The sequence below is a fragment of the Lepidochelys kempii genome, chromosome 1 (genome assembly GCF_965140265.1).
Source record: "Lepidochelys kempii isolate rLepKem1 chromosome 1, rLepKem1.hap2, whole genome shotgun sequence".
Lineage (NCBI taxonomy): Eukaryota > Metazoa > Chordata > Testudines > Cheloniidae > Lepidochelys > Lepidochelys kempii.
Genome location: NC_133256.1, coordinates 125,143,008 through 125,161,673, shown reverse-complemented (window position 1 = coordinate 125,161,673; position 18,666 = coordinate 125,143,008). Strand labels below are relative to the sequence as shown.

Below are 18,666 nucleotides of genomic sequence, written 5' to 3'. Positions count from 1 at the left end.
TGACATATTACTGTGGCTCTTCGGCATTGTACATTGGTAAATTCTGGCTCCTTCTGAGGCTCAGGTTGGCCACCCCACTATAGGCCTTGTATTCCAGCCATGCTTTACTTATATACCTAACACACACTCATCACTCCTAAATAATTGTCAGTCTTACACTTCTATTATCCTACAATTTAAATCTATGAAATAGCATATGAATTGACCATAATGCCAAACACCACAATGATAAAGGGATGATAAAATGAACTAACTAGCTAAGTGCTATACCCCACCAATAATTCCATTTTTCCCCCCTCCTTCAGTGGACCTATAAGAAGGATGCAAAAAGAAAAGGAGTACTTGTGGCACCTTAGAGACTAATCAATTTATTTGAGCATGAGCTTTTGTGAGCTACAGCTCACTTCATCGGATGCATACCGTGGAAACTGCAGCAGACTTTATATACACACAGAGAATATGAAACAATACCTCCTCCCACCCCACTGTCCTGCTGGTAATAGCTTATCTAAAGTGATCATCAGGTTGGGCCATTTCCAGCACAAATCCAGGTTTTCTCACCCTCCACCCCCCTACACACAAATTCACTCTCCTGCTGGTGATAGCCCATCCAAAGTGGGAACTCTTTACACAATGTGCATGATCATCAAGTTGGGCCATTTCCTGCACAAATCCAGGTTCTCTCACCCCCCTCCCAAAACCACACACACAAACTCACTATCCTGCTGGTAATAGCTCATCCAAAGTGACCACTCTCCCTACAGTGTGCATGATAATCAAGGTGGGCCATTTCCAGCACAAATCCAGGTTCTCTCACCCCCCTCCCAAAACCACACACACAAACTCACTCTCCTGCTGGTAATAGCTCATCCAAACTGACCACTCTCCAAGTTTAAATCCAAGTTAAACCAGAACATCTGGAGGGGGGGGGTAGGAAAAAACAAGGGGAAATAGCCACTCCCAGTCTCTATTTAAGCCTAAATTGATAGTATCCAATTTGCAAATGAATTCCAATTCAGCAGTTTCTCGCTGGAGTCTGGATTTGAAGTTTTTTTGTTTTAAGATAGCGACCTTCATGTCTGTGATTGCGTGACCAGAGAGATTGAAGAGTTCTCCGACTAGTTTATGAATGTTATAATTCTTGACATCTGATTTGTGTCCATTTATTCTTTTACGTAGAGACTGTCCAGTTTGACCAATGTAAATGGCAGAGGGGCATTGCTGGCACAATGAAGGATGGGAATATCTGCTACCCAGCCATGAGGGACTATGGTAGATAGGTCTGCACATAAGCAATTAGTAAAAGTAACACTTTAACGTATTTTGCACAATTTTATTTTTTTGAAGTTTAAACCTTCAAAAAAGGAACTGCTGTTTTGAGCTCACTGGCATTTGTTTCCAATTCCGTTATTTGCCTCCTGTCAACGTACAGTGATCCAAGACTAAAAACATCTACTGCATAGCCCACATTCTGACAGTCTTTTTTTCCCCAAAAAATAGTTAATGTCACAAACAGCTAGAACCAAAAAAGAAAAACCAATTTACTAACAAGCAGTGCAGGAGAAAGTGAAAACTTTTCTATTTCTCTTAATCTATGTTCCCCTTATAACTCTGCAAAAACTGCTTTTTTTAAAGTTTTAAGCAGAGAAACTTGAATGTGATGATGACTCACTGCGGGAGAAATAGAACTTGCAGCTGCATTAGTCATCTCATTCTAGGTAGAGTTGTGGGCACCAGTCCTGATCAGGCAAAAACTGTGACAAGATGTTTACAGACATTGCCAAGCAGCAGCTTATAATTAGCTCTGCAGCAGCATACCATGAAATCTTCAGAATTGAAATCCTGTACCGTAGTTTTCAGTCTGCAACCCTCTTACAAGACTTCACCTATCAAAGCTTTGCTCATATATGAAAATCTTTAAGTTTATTTTCTATTAATTATTTGCACTGTGGTAGTAGCTAGGAGCTCCAGTCATGGACCAGGAACCTACTGTGCTAGGTAATATACAAAAAGAAGACTGACCCTACTTCAAAGAGCTTAAATTCTAAGTAGGAGACAAGGATACAGATAGACTATGAAGTGAAGATTTTCTAAATACAAAAAAAGCACCTATTTGCTGCATATTCAGTCCTGCTGGATTTAGCATGTTCACAGTCAGAAAACATTGGTAACCATGACAGTTAAGCTTCCTCTAGGACCAATAAAAAGAGAAACCTACATTTCTTTCCTATTGCTCAAGATGTATTTGACTTACCAAGGTTATTTGTTCACATACAAAAGTCTCCCAACAGGCCTTTATGCAAAAAGAATGGTTTCTAGACACCCCTTCCAAGGTAGCAATGACATTTTTAAAGTGATGGGGTACCTAAACAAGGAGCAAATAAGCAGTTGTCCATTATCACTTTTCAGTTCCTGAAGCTGAAGTTCAGAACAGACCATTCCTTCCACTGAACAGAAGTGAAAATGTACACAGGATCCTTTGACAGAAGTGAACATCCATTCAAGAGGCCACCTTTCTCCCACACATACCTTAGTTTGAATTTTATGTTTCCACATGTGTCTGTGGAGCATGCTGGAACTCAGGGGATGTAGCACAAATTATGTTGATCTGCGTTAATATCCATTCAAGACTGGATAGAGAAATTAGGAATTGTGGCACATTTTGTAACAAGAGAAACCTATTCACTGAGAGCTTGCATCACAAACAAAACAAACTCTGGTGCTGATAATGTGGATGGCTTGACAGGATCATTTAGTTTAGGAAGAAAGAGTTAGGGGTAGCGTACTTTGAATCACCAGATGAACATCTGACTAGAGTACACAAGAGTAGGGTAAACAGGAGGTTACAGAATCTGGCACAAGGAGCTCAGCGTTTAGTAAGGCTAATGACAGCTGTTATCCAGAAACCAAAACCAGTCCAGCTGCATAGCAACAACAAATCTGAAGCCATTCAGTTGGGTTGGGTAGATTAAGGCCCAAGATCCAGTGTCCAACCTTCAAATCACTATCCACATGCCAGAACTAATTCTATACCAGAATTTAGTTCCACAGGTTAGGGTCAGTAAGGACATAGGTTCAGAAATGAGGTGACTATTTTCCCCTAGGAGCCTCAGTATGGTCTCGGAGCACACAGTCAGATAGCATAGGGCTAAATGTTTGCCATGTTTGTTTCTGGGAAAGTTATTCCCCCCAGAGGTGAGCTTACCACACTTGAGAGTTCTCTCTCCCCCCCCCACCCCATCCCCTGCTTGCCCCCCCTTGCTGGGAGCCGACCAAAAAAAAAAAAAAAAAAAATAGAAGCAGCAACAAGCTACAAGCCAAAAACTAACCAAAAAGCAACTCACAAGCCAATAACAAGTACAATTTCTGTTTTTTTTTTCATGGGTTTGGCATGTCTGGTGTGTATGGGGGTGGGGTGAGGGAGGAGAGACGGTATGTATTGGGGAGTGAGTGTGTCAGCATGCTGTCTCCTAAATTCAGACAGCAGCGGAAGCAGTCAGTCCTGAGGCAGTGGGAGGGAGACACCCCTGGCATCAGCCCCCACCTCCCGCCATGGCTCTTCACAGCAGTCAGTCTCTCACTCACACCTCCCTTCCCCTCCCCCCCGCCTGCCTGCCTGCGTTCCGAGTGTGGGACAGAGCAGCATTACACGTTCGTGATTTGCTGTTTGCTCTGACAGCTGAGTGTGCAACTCTGCCCTGGACAACAAAGCTTTGAAAGGGGAGGGGCACATGCCCGCAGAGTTGAAAACAGTGATATAGCGAACAGATATAACAAACAGCAGTATCTACACTGAGACTGTCACTTTAATTTTGCCGCAGAAAGCTTTAGGACTCTTGTCGAGGTGGTTTTATTGTGTTGTTGAAACTGAAGAGTTTGGTCGCCAAAAGCGTTATTGCAGTGTGTACACCTCCACATTTTGTCCCCAAAAGCTGCCTTTTAGCGACAAAACTCTGCAGTGTAGAAAAGGCCTAAATTTAATCGAAGGTTAAGTCATCTTACTATTATAGAACAAAAACAAATACTTTCACCTCCACAACAAATGTAACATTCAGCTTTCCTTTAAAAAGCTGAATGTTGTCATTCACCTCTCCTCCCCCAAGAAAAAGTTAGCTTTACATTTGGAAAGTGGTTCACATTCAGGTACTGGCTACAGCTGATGTACAGGGAATGATCCCCAATTTATGCAGGGAAGAGTTAAATATCGTGGAAAGATTTTTTTCGGTAAACATTTTCTCAGTGAAAAAATTGTAAGACTTACTTTGTGCTAATACAATTTAGGACATCCAAGAAGTTACCACATGTTACCAATAAGAAGGAAAATACTAGCAACAATGATAAGTCCTCAAAACCAAGTAATTTTATAATGCATCCAAGTCACAGAATTTGGAAGTCTTTTCCTCAAAGCAACAGACTTTCAAATCTAGAGCTCTTTGGAAATCCTTTTATATTGGTTTTGTATCATTTATAAACACATTCAAAAACCTCAGGGTATTCAGCACCCAAATTCCAATGAAATTAAATGGGAATTGGGCATCTAATTCCCTTAGTATCCTTTGAAAATTCCACCCCTGGCATTTGAAAATCCAGCTATTGAAAGTTTATAAAAAGAAAAGGAGTACTTGTGGCACCTTAGAGACTAACCAATTTATTAGAGCATAAGCTTATGCTCAAATAAATTGGTTAGTCTCTAAGGTGCCACAAGTACTCCTTTTCTTTTTGCGAATACAGACTAACACGGCTGTTACTCTGAAACCTGAAAGTTTATAATAAGCCTCGTTCATTTTCCATGACCAAAAGACATACAAACAAACCTTCATAGTATTTATATCATCTACAGCACACAGCTTCCAAGTTTAACTTGTCCAAGGGCTGGTATTTTAAACTTTCACAAACCTAACAAAGACTTGTGATCAACAGTGAACAGGACTTGCTACAATCAGCTTTCCTTAACCGGTGAAACACTTACCTGAAAGTTCTCATTCCTCCACACATTCCACCACCAAAGAAGAAACTGTCAATGTCAATTCATTGTTCATTCTGCTTTCCAAAGCTAAATTATCCGTAGCCTCCTTTATTATGCTACTCATTGACGATTTCCAGGTTTAAAGGCAACAAGAACGTTGTCAGTTATAGCAATACTCTTTTCCATTTCTGTTTAGGAAAATTACACAAATATCTGGAACTACAGAGCTTCCAGGACCATTGCACATTCCTCAAGGAATGTTAATGTACTGTATTCCTCATGTGGGGATCACAAGCAGACAACATTATTCCCATGAGATTTTCATGGAAACAGAGCATGTGTCTCAAACCAGGTCAGAGAAGTTTAGTGGCAAGTTTCAGTGTTCTCACAAGTACTTCATGCATACCTGGCCCTATGCATATCAGGCCTCAGCAGTTCTCACATAACTGTGGTAAAAGACTAAAATGTTAAAGCTACTCGTAAGAATTCTACAGCTTGGCAAATTGTGACAATTAAAGGAAATTAACAGATAAACAGTTTCAAAATCAACTAGAAATTCAGGTTCATTAAAAGAAGGTTTGGCCCAAGCAGGCAGTTAACAGAATGAGACTATCAAAACCTGTTTCAGATAGGAAAATAAAACTCACACTGAGTGGTTTATGACAGTTTTTCTTCACTAGAGAGCTAACTACTGGCATGGTCTATCATTCCACTAAAGAATATTTTATACTCCTGTACCCTTCAGTGTCTTTCCCATGTTTGCTAGAGAGAGGGAACAGAATATCATATGTTTTAAAGACCAGGTGGTAAAAAGTCATAAGTCATGACTTAATGTAAATCATGGTTTATGACAAAGGACAGCTCTCAGATCCTGATAGTTTAATTTCAATATTCATAAAGGTTTTATCTGTGTAGCTATGAAGGTGAAGGTCTTAGGTGGCAGGTTAGTGGATTAGTAAACACACATCCCACCCCAAATAAAGTGACTGCAGCATTTTAACAGTTACTAGGGAACTGCACCTTGAGTGCTGGCTCTTGCCCAGAAATTATAGCAATTATGTGTTTAAATCTTCCATCCTTATCGCTGAAAGCCACTTCTGATTTCTCCAGGAGCACCCATCCCACACTCTGAATACTATTCCACTAAAACAATCAAAAGTTACAATGAACTACTAAAATATACAGCATGTCACTAATACAATCCTAACTCATTCCCACTCCATTATACCACAATTAATAAGTTGACAATCTGATGTTGCACTCCATATGTTTTATGGAAATATGCTTAGGAGTGTAAATATGATGTAACTGGAATATGGTTTATGCAAAAGGTCTCTTGTAAGGTATCGTAACAAAGGTTATAAACCTACTGAATATATTCCTCCTATCTGAATGTATGTATCATTCTTGTATGTGAAGCTAGAAATATAGACAGGGTTTCAGAGTAGCAGCCGTGTTAGTCTGTATCTGCAAAAGAAAAGGAGGACTTGTGGCACCTTAGAGACTAACAAATGAAGTGAGCTGTAGCTCACGAAAGCTTATGCTCAAATAAATTTGTTAGTCTAAGGTGCCACAAGTCCTCCTTTTTTTAGAAATATAAAGTATAACTCTGGGGTCCTATTGTAATTATGTGAAGTGTGGGCAGCTGATGGTGGTTTAGAATCTTGATGGCTCCCATTTACTAGCACAATTGGTTGTAAATGGCTGTTTACATGCAAGCCTTCCCATGTTCCTGTAAGCCAGCCCAGGAAGAATGGAGGCTGGGGATCTCACAGGACATGTGACCATGTCACATTATGCTGAAATCCATCTTAAATCTGGTACTTTTCCATTCTGAAGGAGGGGTGGGGACCCAGAGAGACAAAAGATTCCCGCCTTGGGCCAAACCTATAAAAGGGGGCTGCCAGTCATGAGAAATCCCCTAGTTACCACCTGAGCTGGAACCAGCAAGGACTGTACCGGGGAAAGGATTGGGCCCACACTAGGAAGGAGTCTAGTCTGTGGAAGAGGCTTATTGAAACATCTGAGGGTGAGATTTTACTTGTAAACATTTTCTTAACTTATTAGGCTTAGACTTGCATGTTTTTTGCTTTATTTTGCTTGGTGACTTACTTTGTTCTGTCTGTCTATTACTTGAAACCACTTAAATCTTTCCTTTTATACTAATAGAATCACTTTTGTTAATTAGTAAACCCAGAATAAGTGATTAATACCTGGGGGAGGAAACAGCTGTGCATCTCTCTCTACAAGTGTTATAGAGGGTGGACAATTTACGAGTTTACCCTGTATAAGCTTTAAACAGAGTAAAACAGATTTAAGGGTTTGGATCCCATTGGGAACTGGGTGTCTGGCTGCTGGAGATAGGTGACCTGGTGAGCAGTTTTTGGTTAAAGTCTGCAGCTTTAGGGGCGTGGACCAGACACGCGTTTGTGTTGCAGCATGCTAGCGTGTCTGGTTCAACAAGGCAGGGTTCTGGAGTCCCAAGCTGGCAGGACAAACGGGCTCAGAGGTAATTCCAGCACATCAGGTAACAATCCCAAGGGGATCTCTGTGACCAAACCCGTCACATAATCCATCCCACAGTCTCTTCCTCTGACTCCAATAGGTTCAGTGTGGACAGATGCTTACATGTACCCAGAAACCCAATGATGCTTACACCTGTATGGAGTCACTCAACTTCTACGTTCAAAGATCAATTTGCATGATTTGGTTGCAAGTGTAGCAGTTACACTATACAGTGCAAAACAGCCTGCGGCCACCGGGGGATTCATTGTGGCCCTGAAAATGCCCTAGCCCCCCTGTAAAATATGGAATACATGTTGATCAAGGCAACATGATGAGATTTCAAGCCTCAACTCCCACCACAAATTTCACCACTGTTGGCTGCAGACATGGGACATTCAAAAGGGCTTGGTGCAGTCCCTTACGTGCCTGGTCACAGCCACATGAGTGGAAGGGAAGTGGAAGACGGAGATGGTAGCAAGAGGAAGCCAGGGATTTGCTGCAGAAAGTGGTTGTAGGATGCAGTGGGGATTCCCAGGTGCCTTGTGGGAAAGGCAGGGAGATAGATGGAATGAAGGATGGTTGCAGTGGGGAGAAGGCTGCTGCAGGGGAGAGGGATAGTGGGCTGCTGTATATGTGGGAAGGGAAACCATGGTGCAGAATTGCTGTGGGGAGGGAATCATGGAGTGGTTTGCTTCAACCGGTGATTGCTATGTATGTGAGGGAGTTACCAGAGAGGATGCTGGAAGAGTGACTGGGATGCAGGATTGTTGCACAGGATTTGGAGATGTGGGTGACAGTGTTGAGTTGGGCAGTGAGAGTGCATAGCTGTGGGGGTTGGTGAAAGAGGGAGAATGCAGATGAGTGGTGTTAGGAGGAAAGGATATATAATACTGAAGGAGTGTAATGGAAAAGAGGAATGAACAAAAGAAAAACAAGTATCTGATAAAGGAAAAAACGAAACCAAGAAAACTGAGAAGGGGGATCTGAAGAAAGACTCTGCTCCACCAGCTTCCAAGAGCCTTTTGCACAAGATTCCCAGAACCCTTTACCAAAGCCCTACTCTGCTACTCACCTCTTAAGCATGCTATCCCTCCTGCCCCCAAATGTAGGTTGCCCCAAATGTGGGGCAGGGATTAGGAAGACAAAATAAGGGTTATCTGGCACTTCCATTCCTTCTACTTGTTTTATGCACGAGGCACCACAGATTGAAAGAAGAAAAGGAGTACTAGTGGCACCTTAGAGACTAACCAATTTATTTGAGCATAAGCTTTCGTGAGCTACAGCTCACTTCATCGGATGCATACCGTGGAAAATTTGAGGAGATTTATATACACACACAACATGAAAAACTGGGTGTTATCAAACACACAGTAAGGAGAGTGATCACTCAAGATGAGCTATTACCAGCAAAGGGGGGGGGGGGAGAAGAGAGAGAACCTTTTGTAGCGATAATCAAGGTGGGCCATTTCCAGCAGTTAACAGTGAGGAGCAGTTGGGGCGCGGGGGGAGGGGGGGGAAATAGTTTTACTTTGTGTAAGGACACATCCACTCCCAGTCTCTATTCAAGAGAAAGTTAATTGTATCCAGTTTGCAAATTAATTCCCATTCAGCAGTCTCTCCTTGGAATCTGTTTTTGAAGTCTTTTTGTTCTAATATTGTGACCTTTAGGTCTGAAATCGAGTGACCAGAGAGATTGAAGTGTTCTCCGACTGGTTTATGAATGTTATAATTCTTGACATTGAGATTGAAAGAGTAATTCTTTGGAGTGAGCATCTTTAAGATTAAACTCTACTGACAACTGTATCATTAACACCAAGCCTATTAGATATACTCTGTTTTAAAACTGCAGACCCAGCATTAGGTAGAGAATTTTGTATTTAATAACTTTTGTATCCCCACAGTTTAATTTCTATTTGTGAAACAATTCACTAGTTTTGAGCAAAAATTAAATAAAGAAAAATGTGAAATGAATGTCTGTGGTCTAGTTTAAAATTAAAATAAAAAAGGACCAGTGTGAGTGAGAAGAGAACATAACTAAAATGTCAACAGATCAGATCCAGACAACATAAGCTCCGGAGTTTACAAACTGCTTTTGTTTAATAAAAATACCAACTTGGAACCTTTTATTCAGACTCAAACAACTAAGATTTGGCAGACAACAAAAAAGGCAATGGATATCATGTGTGAAGGGACAAAAGCAAAAAAAACAACCACCCCCCCAAACTTATTTTTACCTAGACCAAAATTCTGTTACTCAAAAGAAAAGACCTGGGATTAAAAGATTTCTTGTGAACAGATCTTGCGGATGAAGTATTCTCACCCTCCATCCTGCACAAAGCTGAAAGTTATACAGTAGAACCTCAGGGTTACCAACAACCTCCATTCCCGAGATGTTTGTAACTCTGAAATGTTTGTAGCTCTGAACAAAATGTTATAGTGATTCTTTCAAAAGTTTACAACTGAACATTGACTTAATTCAGCTTTGAAACTTTACTATGCAGAAGAAAAATGCTGGTTTCCCTTTATTTTTTTTTTTTAGTAGTTTACATTTAACAGTACTGTATTGAATTTGCCTTTTTCTTTTTTTTAAATTTAGTCTCTGCTGCTGCCTGATTGCGTACTTCCAGTTCAAAATGAGGTATGTAGTTGACTGATCAGTTCATAACTCTGGTGTTCGTAACTGAGGTTCTACTGTACACAATAAGTATACATTTGAGGTCGGGTGGGGAATATCTATAAAACTGCTGGCAGAGATCCAAGAAGACAGACTATTAAGTCACTCAAAATGTGAGAAGAATAGAGACCAGTAACATGTAGAGTGAATTACCAGTTTAGTTACTAATGACTTGCCTTTTAATAAGTACAGTTAAAGACGTTTCTTTATAAAAAGTGTCCATTTGACATTTTGTACATTGATGATAGAAACCTACTTGGGGAAGGGAATTAAGACTGGATATTTGAGGAGTGCTAATGTACATATGATTTGTCACACTTCTAAATCCTTCATGTTTTCTGTTGAGACTGTGGCTTAAAGTTGCATTTGTGTTTCCTTTCTCTCATAATAAAAAGTTGGATTTTTATTTCATTTGATGCACTTTAAGCTGTCTTGTCCCAAAATATTTGGTGGAGTTCTTTATTTAGCTCACATCTCAAATGCAAACAAATTTTATTGGCATGACATACTGTTCATTTGTCAAACTACTGAATAAACTACTTAAGCCAGAAGCAATTAAACTACCAAGTAAGAGACTATTACAGGGAATCTGCTTCATGACTTGGTGACAAGCTTTGTATGAAACCTTAGAAATCCTTTTTTATGGGCTGTGTTTTCAGTGTTGTGTGTAGAGAAATAGCAACTTGTTTAATAGAAGCTGTTTAACTCGTTCCCGTACACTGCACTAATGCAATACCCAACCTTGAAAAATGTATTTCCATGGCAAGTAAGGAACTCTAGCAAACGTGTGCGTATAGGTATCACACACACAGTCACCAGCTTCTACATAATTTCTGCTTTCATTAGCAGTCTCCTTATGATTGCAAAGAACCTTCCAAATGTTAACTGTTGTGGTGCTGTCTGAGTCTGCAGACAGAAGACTTCAATGCTGCTGCTACTACTTACTCCTTTCCCAACAAGTAGCCCTGGGATTTCAAATTTATCAAACACTAGTCAAAGATTCATATGGAGGATGAAGTGTTGTTCCCCCCTCCCACATTCTAAGGAAAAAGGAAATGCAACCAGGTACAAACCCATGTACCCTCCCCTTTTCTACCAGCTGAAGATGAACCCTGACCCCTGGAACTCCCTGGTGACTTGCCTTCCTCCTCCCTCCCCTCATACCCTTTACACACTCTTGTCCTATTGGTCTCTGGCTAGTAGATTTCTGGGTGCTCTTTCATCTTCTTGCAATACTAAAGGAATAAAGGACATGTCAATTACAGTAGCTTCTTACTAAACTGTATCCTCCACTCAAATAGGGCCTTCCCCAGTATGTGGATCACACTAACCAGTGTCAGACAAGGACAAACATTTTAAGTATAGCTGCCACCCCACGTGACATGCCAAAGTAGTAACAGCAAACATTAATATATAGAAATTGTTTCTGGCTGTGCAGTGTAAAGCTGAGGAGTGTTCAATAGTTGCTAAGCTACACTGTCATGACTTCAAAGAACTGCTGCAATGAAGTCATTTTGATTTAGCATGCACAGTTGTCCTTTTATATAAGTTATCAGTGTAAAAAGTAAAAGTCTTCAGAGTCTGAGTCACAGATCTGAACTCTTTTCAGTGACAGAGGTAAAGAATAGTCTGCTGCACATTTTCAGCTTCATAGTAGAGTATGTGTGGCTCAATAAAATGATACCCCCACCAGAAATTGGGGAATAGCAATAGGATACAATGGAATTTACATTTTTAGAATGATGCCTGGGGGAATTTGATCCACCTGTTATCAACATTAAAATGCATAATTTAACTGTATTTTGACCTTTTTTTTCAAAGTCTGAATTTAAACCAACTAAAGAAGTGTAGAAATGAGGCCAGGGCGGTTAAAAATCACAATTTTTATTTATAAATTTCTAGTTCTTCACATTCTTTCTATTCTATAGTCTTAACATGATAAGGTGGTTGTTTTGTATTTATTTTTTAAATTTTCTAATTGTTAGTAAAATTTCAGCAGCTACATAGAGATTTTTCTCTGCTATGAAGTTCCACACCATGAAAATCTCACCTGCATGTGTCTAAATGCAAACTTAACTTTAGGCTCTTATTTTAAAAGAAATTTAGCTTGTGTTTATAACATCGTTAGTTAACACTGAAGCAATTTTGTTTTGGAATGAGAAAGATTATGCCATTTAGAGAGACGTTTAATTAAAAAAATACAGTGCTAGCCCCTGATGCTGCAAACCCTCATGCTTAACTTTAGCAACAGGAGTAGTCCCCACTGAAGTTAATAGGACTATTCATGTGAGTATAGTTACGCAACTGCTTAAGTGTTTGCAGGATCAGAGTCTGACATTTACAGAACTGCTACTGCAAAGTAGTGAAAATTCAAATAAGATACCCTACAGACATTGGGATTTTGAAGACCCATTTAAAAATTTAGGATATATTTTTAGCTTAATGTTGTAAGAGCACAAGTTTTCAAATTAGTTTTGCAAAGCCTCCACCTGATTTAGACTGATATTTTAAAATCAAGTGATTTAGATAATTGATGTAAATTGCTTTATTTAAAGTAGCTTCATGCTGGTTAAAACTGAAGCTTTCTTCATACCATGCATGAATGCATCAAGTATTGTTTAAAAAAAAAAAAGATCCTATTTGTCTTTTACGCATTTGGTTGGGATAATGCATTCACATTATGAACTGTAACCCCAGGCACAACAAGCTAAGTTAAGGTTACTGATCGTGTCAGAACAATTTACCTTCTTGCAAAGATTTGTCAAACACTTAACATCCTCCTTTCCTTATGGCATGTCCTCTGGAGCTCTGCAGCAACAAGTGATTTTACACTAACAGTTTTGCTAAATATTTGACACAAAAAATATGACTACATAGCATCAACTAGCCTAAAAGTGGCAATTCTTCAACAAAAGAACTTCAAAAACAGACTCCAAGGAGAGACTGCTGAATTGGAATTAATTTGCAAACTGGATACAATTAACTTAGGCTTGAATAAAGACTGGAGTGGATGTGTCATTACACAAAGTAAAACTATTTCTCCTTGTTTATTTCCCCTCCTACTGTTCTTGTAAAGTGCTGGAAATGGCCCACCTTGATTATCACTACAAAAAGGTCCCCCACCTGCTGGTAATAGCTCACCTTTCCTGGTCACTCTTGTTACAGTCTGTATGGTAACACAGATTTTATATACACAGAGAACATGAAACAATCTCCCCACTGTATTTTCCACTGTATGCATCCGATGAAGTGAGCTGTAGCTCACGAAAGCTTATGCTCTAATAAATTTGTTAGTCTAAGGTGCCACAAATACTCCTTTTCTTTTTGCGAATACAGGCTAACACAGCTGCTACTCTGAAACCTAGCCTTCTTTGGAGTGTGGCAAAAATACCATCCTTGCAAGAAGTAATTAAATAACAAATTGTGCAAAGTAAGTTACTATTTGTATCATATATCCTTATATCACATTAGATCTTAGCCAATAGAGTTTACATAACTTCTTATTGGATAAAGTAGTTTTAGCCTGTCGCTGCATTTCTCCAAATAATGCATCAGAATCCTAGCATTCAACCTATTGTTTTTAAATATTCTGTGCAAAAAATTGGGCAAAAGTTTCAAGGCTTAAAGTCTGCTAATAAGAATACTAAAACCAAAGGGAAATTGTCAGCAAAGTTTGTTTGTTTACCTTGGCATTTCCCATAGCATAGTAATTGTGCTGATACCCACTAGAAAGTTAGCATTGACTTAACTGTTGCTCTGACTTAAAGTACCTCCTCTTTCTTTCCTAAAATGGAAGCTGTTTTAGAACTCTGACAGTGCCAAAACTCTCAGTTTTCAGAGTAACAGCCATGTTAGTCTGTATTCGCAAAAAGAAAAGGAGTACTTGTGGCACCTTAGAGACTAACCAATTTATTTGAGCATAAGCTTTCGTGAGCTACAGCTCACTTCATCGGATGCATAAAAGTGGAAAATGCAGTGAGGATATTTTTTATCCACACAGACCATGAAAAAATGGGTGTTTTTCTCTCCCCCCACCCCACTCTCCTACTGGTAATAGCTTATCTAAAGTGATTACTCTCCTTACAATGTGTATGATAATCAAGGTGGGCCATTTCCATCATACACATTGTAAGGAGAGTAATCACTTTAGATAAGCTATTACCAGTAGGAGAGTGGGGTGGGGGGAGAGAAAAACACCCATTTTTTCATGGTCTGTGTGGATAAAAAATATCCTCACTGCATTTTCCACTTTTATGCATCTGATGAAGTGAGCTGTAGCTCACGAAAGCTTATGCTCAAATAAATTGGTTAGTCTCTAAGGTGCCACAAGTACTCCTTTTCTTTTTGTGAAAACTCTCAGTGGCATTCAAGAAAATCCCCCTCCTCCTACAAACAAACTAATAAAAACACAGCAAAATAGAGCAACTGATTTGGTACATACAATATATAAAGTGAGAGGTGAAAAAAGTAAACAATTTCATACGGTACAAGTAAGATCATGAAGCTTAGCAATTGTGGTGTTTATTTTAAAGGATATCATCACCTCCTCTGTAAGTGACCACATTACCCCTTATGTATCTATGGCTCAACTGGCAAATGTGGGGAGGACCACTCTGTGCAGATCTAGTGGAGGAATGATGTGCACTTCAGGCATCCCACCTCCTCTGAAAGATAGCAGCTGGACACACCAGCTGTTAGGGTGGGGCAGGAAGGCAGCTAAGAATTCCCAGCATGTATGTAACATTTCTCCTCCCCAGGCTAGCAATACATAAAGAGACAACTCCCAGATCCTTTCAGCTCTCCCAAACCAGACAGTAAGCAGGACAACCGGTCCCACATAATATACCTGGTTTATTTCCCTGTCTCAGCCCTGTGGTAAACCCCACCGCCCTCTGCCTCATTTCCAATAGCGCCATGTTCAGTGTCCACAGTTAAGGCGATTTCCTCACAATCACTGCAGATCAGTTTCCCCAGGGATTAAATTCAACCGCAAAAAGAGGAGTCGCCAACTAAAACGTGGCACGCCCCTCCTGCTCGCAAAAAAGGAAGGCTTTCCCCCCCCCCCCCATCCGGCTGCCTCTATCCGAGGACTTCTCGGTGGCTGTCGCTGGGGGAGCCGAGGCAGACCACCAGGCCCACCCCACCTAGGGAGGCAGCGCTGCGGTGGGGGACCAGCCATTTGTGGACCCAGGGCGCGCCCCCGTGCCCGGAGCTCCCGACCCCAGCGACACCTCCCGCCGCTTGGCGCGCCCGCCTCCCGCTCTTCGCCCGCTCTCGCCCAGCCGGGGCCAGCGCGAGGGGTCCCGGGGCGCGCCCCGCTGTATGGCCTCAGGGGAGCCCCGGGCACTGCCCCGCCCTCAGAGCCACGCAGATCTCCCGCCTGGGCGCCCCACCAGCCTCCTGCCCGCTCCCAATACAGCCCCTCCTTTCTTCCGCCTATGCTGGCGGCGTAACAAAAGGGAGCGCTGGGTGGGGGAACAGAGCCCCACAGGAAAACCCCCCCGCCACGGATCCCCGGCGGGGCAAAGGGAAAGAAGGGCCAGTTGCACGGCAGGCAGCCACCCACCCTCTCGCCCCAGCGTCTGCTCCACCTTCTTACCTCTCACGTGGAGCAGGAGAAAAGCCAGAGACACTAGGAGGGTGAGTCTCCCCCGCTGCATGATCCGCTGCTGCCGCTCCGGGGACTAAGGTGCAAACTTTCCCCGCAGGTTTCCCTCCCACGCACCCACCTTCTCTCTCTCTCAAAACTTTCTTTCCAAGAAGGCAGGAGCGGGTCACGGGTGCGCCGCAGGCAGCAGCAGCCGCCGCCCTCCCCGCGCACAGGAGCCTGCTGCGCAAACAGCAATTCCAGCGCGAGCCCCGCAGCCAAAAAAGGCATGGGGTTGCCCGCTCTCTCCAAGACTCCTACCTCCCAGGGGCAGGCAGCCAATCCGAAGGGAGAGCTGGCCCCAGACAGCCAATGAGACGAAGGGGCAGCCAACTCGCTTCCCCCCCCCCCCCCCCCACAGCTGGCAGGGAGAAGAGACAGTGCGAGCCTGCTAGGGCATGCCACGCCCTAGGTCACGGGAGGCGAGCGGGTGCGGTGCGGTGCAGCAGGGCTCGCCCTGCAGATGGGGAGAGGCTGTCCCCGAGCTGCGGAAAATAGCTTGGGAGTGCAGCCGGCACGTTAGGCTGCTAACGGGCACGGGGAGGGTTTGCAGTGGAAGGGCAGGAAGGTTGTCAGAGTACAGATCTGTGCCAGAAACTGGTGCAGAGAGAGAGAGAGAGAGAGAGAGAGCGAGCGAGCAATGACTCAACGCAATAGGAGCCAAAAGCTGTTTTTCCCCTTGCTGTCTAGCAAAAGCGGCAGCAGGGAGCTCTTTTCTGGACCTGCAAAGAAACTGACTTCCTCCTTGGATTGTATGCAGTGTAGTTGTAGCCAGGTAGGTCCCAGGATACTAAAAGACAACATGGGTGAGGCAATATCTTTTATTCGTCCAATAAAATATATTATCTCTCTAATCTTTCCCAGTTTCAGATGACTCTGCTAGGTATAAGTTTCTTGCCTCCAGAAAGTGAATTGGCAGGGATTGGCCTCTTTCAGGGTTAGCATCTTATGGAAAACTCCTTTCCTTTTGTCTCCATACCTGTTGAAAAGAGAGAGGATCTCTTGAATCCCAGGTGTTGTAGGAAGTGGAAGGGGAGAGGGGTCAAAAGCCAGATTCAGATTTCATGCTTGGGGCCTGTCCCTGGGGATGGGTGGAATCCAACTATGAAAAGCACTCAGACTTTTATGAGGGAGGATGTTGGACATCTGGACATGTGTTTTGCAGCTCTAAAACCTCTCACTAGCATCTAACTCTCACAGGCCTAACTGCAAACATGGGAGATATTTAAAATAAGTCCCAAAAGGAGCTGAACTAGATGAATTAAATCCTCTCTCAGGCTTTGATAGTTGAAATGCAGGGTCTGCTAGGCTAGATCGCACCTTCATCCAGCCACATTTTCTTTCTGCACTTACTGAAAAAGGTTATCTAAAATTAAACATATGTTAAGAAGCCTGCCAATCTTGCCTGCAGAGGGCTAGCTGCTCCTTTGCTTGGACATCAGAAACTCTCCTGGATGTTGCAGAGAATTTGGGATGCACAAGCAATGCAAGATTGGACTTCTTCTGACTAAATTAAAATTCTCTTGTGCAACATGTCACAGTATTTAAGTGCCGTATTTAGTTTTTATGTTAATTATTCAGATATGGGAGGACTGTTTACAAATATAAGACCTTTTTATTTAAACACAGCTAAATAACCCATATTTCTTCGTGAAAGTTACAATTTAGAGGTATTACATCTTTGCCACAAAGGATATTGTCCTTTATCTCTGCCTGCTTCCCCAGATATTATACAATATTAAAAGCCTGTCCTGTAATCTGCACTGCCATACACCAGTAATCCCACTCATCACTTGCAGGACTGAACCCTTGTACTGTACTGAACCATACCTCTCTCCCTGGGGACTAGGTAGAGCTAAAGAACAATATGAAGGTCTTTTTGCCAAAATACATACAAAAATAATTATATCAAGATAAATAAATATGATACATATCAATATATAAAGATTACATTCAAATAAGAACAGCCATACTGGGTCAGACCAAAGGTCCATCTAGCTCAGTATCCTGTTTTCTGACAGTGGTCAATGCCAGGTGCCCCAGAAGGAATGAACAGAACAGGTAATCATCAAGTGCTCCATCCCCTGTCACCCAGGCCCAGCTTCTGGCAAACAGCAGCTAGGGACACCATCCCTGCCCATCCTGGCTAATTGTCATTGATGGACCTAACCTCCATGAACTTATTTAGTTCTTTTTTGAACCCTGTTACAGTCTTGGCCTTCACAACATCCTCTGGCAAAGAGTTCCACAGGTTGACTGTGCGTTGTGTGGAAAAAATACTTCCTTTTGTTTGTTTTAAACCTGCTGCTTATTAATTTCATTTGGTACCTTCTAGTTCTTGTGTTATGACAAATAGTAAATAACACTTCCTTATTTACTTTCTTCACACCAGTCATGATTTTATAGACCTCTATCATGTCCCCCTTAGTCGTCTTTTTTCCAAGCTGAAAAGTCCCAGTCTCATTAATCTCTCCTCATATGGCAGCTGTTCCATACTCCTAATAATTTTTGTTGCCCTTTTCTGAACCTTTTCCAATTCCAATATATCTTTTTTGAGATGAGGCAACCACATCTACCTGCAGTATTCAAGATGTGGGCATACCATGGCTTTATATAGAGGCAATAAGATATTTTCAGTCTTCTTATCTATCCCTTTCTTAATGATTCCCAACATTCTGCTTGCTTTGTTGACTGTTGCTGCACGTTGAGTGGATGTTTTCAGAGAACTATTCACAATGGCTCCAAGAGCTCTTTCTTGAGTGGTAACAGCTAATTTAGACCCCCATCATTTCATATGTATAGTCGGGATTATGTTTTCCAATGTGCGTTATTTTGCATTTATCAACATTAAATTTCTTCTGCCATTTTGTTGCC

The 18,666-nt window shown here is 41.8% G+C and overlaps 1 protein-coding gene across 3 annotated transcripts in view; it reads right to left on the bottom strand.

Annotated features, from left to right (window-relative positions):
- The window catches only part of LOC140914962 (CD99 antigen-like), a 36,234-nt gene extending 20,211 nt beyond the window's left edge, over positions 1-16,023 (bottom strand). The window contains exon 1 of one of the 3 annotated variants that reach the window (XM_073354136.1): positions 15,745-16,023. In XM_073354136.1, the coding sequence (XP_073210237.1) occupies positions 15,745-15,805 (61 nt within the window). In that variant the 5' untranslated portion in view covers positions 15,806-16,023. The remainder of the gene's footprint in view (positions 1-15,744) is intronic. The other 2 variants (XM_073354127.1, XM_073354118.1) reach the window with 2 other exon arrangements.
- Positions 16,024-18,666: the final 2,643 nt, after the last annotated feature.